Genomic DNA, 4848 nt, shown 5'->3' on the forward strand with positions numbered 1-4848 from the left:
AGAGCAACAAATGTGCCTTTCACGTTTGACTAGTTTCTAGATTCACTATCTAGGCAGGCAGGATCAGTGTTCAAGAGCATGGAAGCCAGGTGGCTGTGGGATGTGGCCTGGAGAGGGGAGGTGCCCTGAGGTTCATCCCAAGGACCAGATAGCAAGGCTTAGATGATCCCCATCCCAGCCATAAAACAATAGAAAACATCTATAATGATTGGCAATTGTAAATCTCAGCACAAGACGTGTTAGCTAGCAGAGTTCACACACACACACACATATATATATATATATATACACACACACACACAAACACACACACACATATATATATAATAGATTCCAACTGCAGAAGTCAAAACCCCTTGAAGGACAACAGAAGGACAACAGATTTTCTGCAGGACAAGAGAGAGTCAATTGAACAGGCCTGCCTTGATATGGCGTTGTACACTACTAAGAAGTCTTTGGACCTGGTAACTTCTTACTTCAGGGTGTGTGGAGTTTTTTTAGCCACGAGAAGAGACACAGAGGGGGACACACTCCTTCAGATACTAGGGACACAGACTGTTTTAGCTTTTGAATTCAAAGCCAGCACTCTGAATGGAGCCTAGAAACGAATTGTCCCAGTAGGGCCATAGCTGGTGCACAAAGAAAGCAGGAAAAAGATACTGCTGGCCACAGATGTCACCTGATCATCAAACAGTAATGCTGGATGTATGACAAACAGCTAATGGGTCAGCTTATAAAGTTCTTGTAAATGTTGCTCAGTTTATAGAGGACCTTTCTTATTAAAATATGAATAAATTATTATGTTGTTTGACTCAGATAATTCTTCTATTTGTGAGGAGCAGATAAATACATTTTGCCTAACATAACCCTTGCAATCCTCATATCAGATGCCATGCTGTGTCCAGTCATACAGCAGAGGTGAATGGAAAGGCCATTGTGTAAATTCATTATGATTCAATTGTCATTTGACCTTATAGGAAACCCATTTGGGTGAAGCAGGTCAAATTCTCTAATACAGCTGATTCTCTCTTGACAGCATTTTCCCTCTGCCTTGGATCTTGTTCAAATATGCCAATTGCATCATAATAAAAAGAGGAGTAAAACAATAAAAAGCACAATAAACATACCATTCTAAGCAGACATAATTTATGCAATAATTCAATATATGTAGCAGCAGCAGCAGAAATCACATAGACTCCAAAGCCCCTTAAGATATGTCTCCAAGTCAAATGCTTATCTCTGTGGCACTTCTGATTTGGATGGATTCCAACTTGTACTGTCCCTTACTATTGCCTGATGGGAGATTTATGTCCAACAGTACCTGGAGGGCCACAGTTCCTCCATCGTTAAACATAAAGTTTTTAATTGTCCAGCTGGAAAGATGAGCTCTTGGGGCTGCAAATTCTACAAGCATGGGGGGACACTTTGTAGAAAGATAGCAGAGGACAACCATGTCTGTGATGGCAATGGAACTCACAACAATGTTTTAGCAGGTGTGCTCAAATGAGCAATGCGGGCAGCTAAAATCTGTGCTTTCTTTATGTTTCCCAAAACATTTGCCCAATTATGGATGGCATTTTTGCATATTTCTAAAAGTTTGAGATTGTTATTTTATTGGGCAAACTCTATCAAACTGCTAAATGAATACACTTGTGTATATTGTCCCTGTAAAAATATTGAGAACAAAGTTTTAGCTTAATTATTCACAGGAAATAAGCAGATCATTTTTAAGTGCCGTTAATCACATTTAAATTTCCCAATAATGCATGATAATTTACTAATGTATTTATGGAAAGTAATTAATTTCCCTATGTGAAAGTAAATTTCATCATATTAATTCATGAAGTCTAATTAGAATACAGTGCTTGTTCATTATTTAAAAGCTTGGTAGTTGGAAAGTATTTTCTATAGAATTAATTTTTATAGCAGTCTAAATAGTGCTGTAGAAACTGCCTTTGTTAGATCACACAACAGGTCCAGATATTCCAGCATTTCATTTCTGAAGGTACCTCTGAGAAGCTTAGAAGCAGAATATGAAGGCAACAAAATTATAATGGCCAGGTTATTAATATCAGCTTCACAACAATCTTATATGTATTTTCCAAGGGAGAAGCTGCACTGAACTCCACAATGCTTATTTCTGACATAATTCATAAGGCCACTTGTAATGCACAGTGAGGTTTAATGTCACATCTTCATAACATCTTCATAACATCCCCAAATGGAGTGCTATCTTAGGCAGGTTTTTGGAGCATTGGAAAGTGATCTTTTCGTATATTATTGTTTTAGAGTTCCATATTTTTCCTGAAATCCAGTACACATCTATTTAGGATGATGCCTCAATGGGCACCATGGAAATTACTTTGAAGTAGGTAACATTAGGGCTTGACCGGTCTTTTAAATTATGTTGGAATCAACTATTGTATCAGAAGGGCAACAGGTTGGAAGAGGAGGACTAAAACCAGATTAAGAACTTTTGTGAGTTTATTTACATGGATGTTGCAACCCACCTGCCCATATTCTTTAGGATGGGGCTGGAAAAAAACCATTCAACTGAATATATCAACAAGGTTTTCTATAAACCAAGCCATGCCTAAGAAATATGTTGGAGCATTCACTTAAGGGTTGGTGTTTTGCTGAAGAGTCAAAAAGTAGAAAAGGAAAGGAAATAAACACATGGATGCTAGCAAGGGGCAATTATATGATGGAGGGATGGAATGTGGCAATCGGGGAGGATTTTTGCTGGTCTTGAAATCAAATGAAGCACAATTAGAAAGAAACCTTACAAATAAATGATCTCCATGACATTTATTAACACCCTTTGGAATTAAGGCTGAAGACATCAAGTTGTTTTAGTGCATATTAATGCTTAATTCTTGGTAAATACCTGTAGCACAATTATTTTAGCTTGTTGGGGTCGCTCTCTCCCTTTTAACCAGTATGCCAGAAGAAGCACATTTTTCTTGGCTGAATATTCAGATTAGGGCTCCCTGCCCTTCTATCTGTACACTGAGGCTTCCTTGGAGGAGCGTCTTCCACTGCTGCAGAACTTCATTCTCTTCCTTCAGGGCTTTATCCTCCTCTTCAAGAGCTTTCCTTTCTTCTCTAAGAGCTTTGTTCTCTTCCTGGAGGGCAGCTTCTTCTTCTTGGAGGGCTCGCCTCTCTTGATGGAGACATTTTTCCTCTTCTAGGAGAGCAGCACTATTCTCCCTGAGAGCCTTGATCTGTTCTTGGAAGGCCTTGTTCTCCTCCCACAAAGCAGTGAGCTCCTCTTGAAGAGCCTTCTCTTCCATTCTGAAGGCCACATCCTGCTCCTGGAGGGATTTAATCTCTTCTCGTAGAGCCTTATTCTGCTTTCGGAGAGCCTTTTCCTGTTCCTCAAGTGATTTTCCCTCATCCAAAGCGTCCAGTTTGTTCTCCTTGAGGACACTGCCCTCCTCCCAGTCAATATTGTTTGTGTCTCGGAGAGTATGATTCTGTTCACGAATAGCCTTGTTTTCCATACGGAAAGTCTTGTTGTCTTCGCGAATAGTCCTGTTCTTTTCCCAAAGGATTTGGTTCTCACCCCGGAGTGATTGGTTTAGCTGTCTCTGGTAGCACAGGTAGGTAGAGGAGCATGTCAAAGGATGAGAGCTACTCTTGCTTAAATATTTTCCATCCTTGGATTCTAGCATTTCATCCCCCAGGGCAGGGGCTTCATTCAGTCTGCTGAATCCACTAGTTCATCAGACTGAAAGTAATGTGAAGTGTCAATGAAAAGAACTACAGGAAGAAGCCAAGTAATCCAAAATTAGGCAAATTACATTCATTTTGGAAACTTTATACAGAACAGAAATGAACCTAATTCACAATCACACTTGCTCTTTCCACAAGTCTATTGATTTCACTGAAACTAACAGGCTGAACATAAAATGTTTTCTTGGAAGCCCATGCCAGGGCCCATATATCGGGAGCAGAGCCCGTGGTCTGCTCATACAATGTCAGGTTCAATCCCTGTTAAAAGACTCTCAAGTAGTGGGGCTGGGGAACACTTTTGCTCGAAACCTGCGAGAGCTGTCTCAAGTCAGAAGAGATAATACTTGACTAGATCAAGTGTCTGACAGTTAAAACCTCTGTGGGTATCCAGACTCCAGGACTCCCAATTTGTGAAACATTATCCATTAAAATTGTGTGAACACCTTCTTCTGTTTCTAGAAATGTTACTATAAGATTAACACAGCCTAACTAACTATAAAGGAGCTTCATATGTTCAGCGTCTCGTGGAACTTGCTATTTCATCAGTCACAGCCTAAATAGCTTTAAAATGGAGAATGGGTAATATGATCTGTTGGGAATCCTTTAGGGCTTTCCCACTTTATCAGATTCCATGCCCCAAAATGTATATTTTCATGATCAGATAGCACTTACCTATATACTAGCCTCAAGTCAATTTGTCACCTAATAACCTTTGGCGACTGGAGCTGAAAGTGTGGCCCAAAGTGATGTCATTTCACACTGGCAACCTCCATGAGGCAATAATTAGGGGTCTTCATAATGGTATCCAAGGGGAACTTTTCAGTGGGGACAAATTTGTATATGACATAAGAGCTTAAGGCAGGTCTATCCTTTGGCAGTTTAAGAGACATGTTCATCAGCCAGTTGATGTCTTGATGGGCTGACAGAACCACTGCAGATCAATTACCACAGATGTGGTGTCCCCTCATCTCACTTCAAATGTACTATTTCTCCATGGCACCAGTTCACCCATTTAGTTTGAAATGCTAATCACATGAAGCAAGGTCGCCTCCAGATGACCTGTTTATTGAGCAGCCATCCCCCATTGGTTTGCACAAAATTTGCAGAGGGGCT

The 4848-nt window shown here is 40.2% G+C and overlaps 1 protein-coding gene across 2 annotated transcripts; it reads right to left on the reverse strand.

The window, feature by feature from the left end:
• Positions 1-2793: 2793 nt before the first annotated feature.
• LOC307214274 (uncharacterized protein) lies at positions 2794-4471 on the reverse strand. Of its 2 annotated transcripts, none has more exons than XM_079973079.1 (2): positions 4408-4471; positions 2794-3762 (listed from the first exon to the last, which is right to left on the reverse strand). In XM_079973079.1, the coding sequence occupies exon 2, from the start codon at positions 3672-3674 to the stop codon at positions 2976-2978; it is 699 nt and encodes a 232-aa protein (XP_079829205.1). In that variant the 5' UTR covers positions 3675-3762; positions 4408-4471; the 3' UTR covers positions 2794-2975. The 2 variants fall into 2 exon arrangements, with proteins under 2 accessions (XP_079829205.1, XP_079829206.1); XM_079973080.1 differs by having other exon boundaries at positions 2794-3730; positions 4408-4466.
• Between the last annotated feature and the right edge of the window lie 377 nt (positions 4472-4848).

This window comes from Podarcis cretensis (genome assembly GCF_951804945.1).
Source record: "Podarcis cretensis genome assembly, chromosome: 4".
NCBI classification, from domain to species: domain Eukaryota; kingdom Metazoa; phylum Chordata; class Lepidosauria; order Squamata; family Lacertidae; genus Podarcis; species Podarcis cretensis.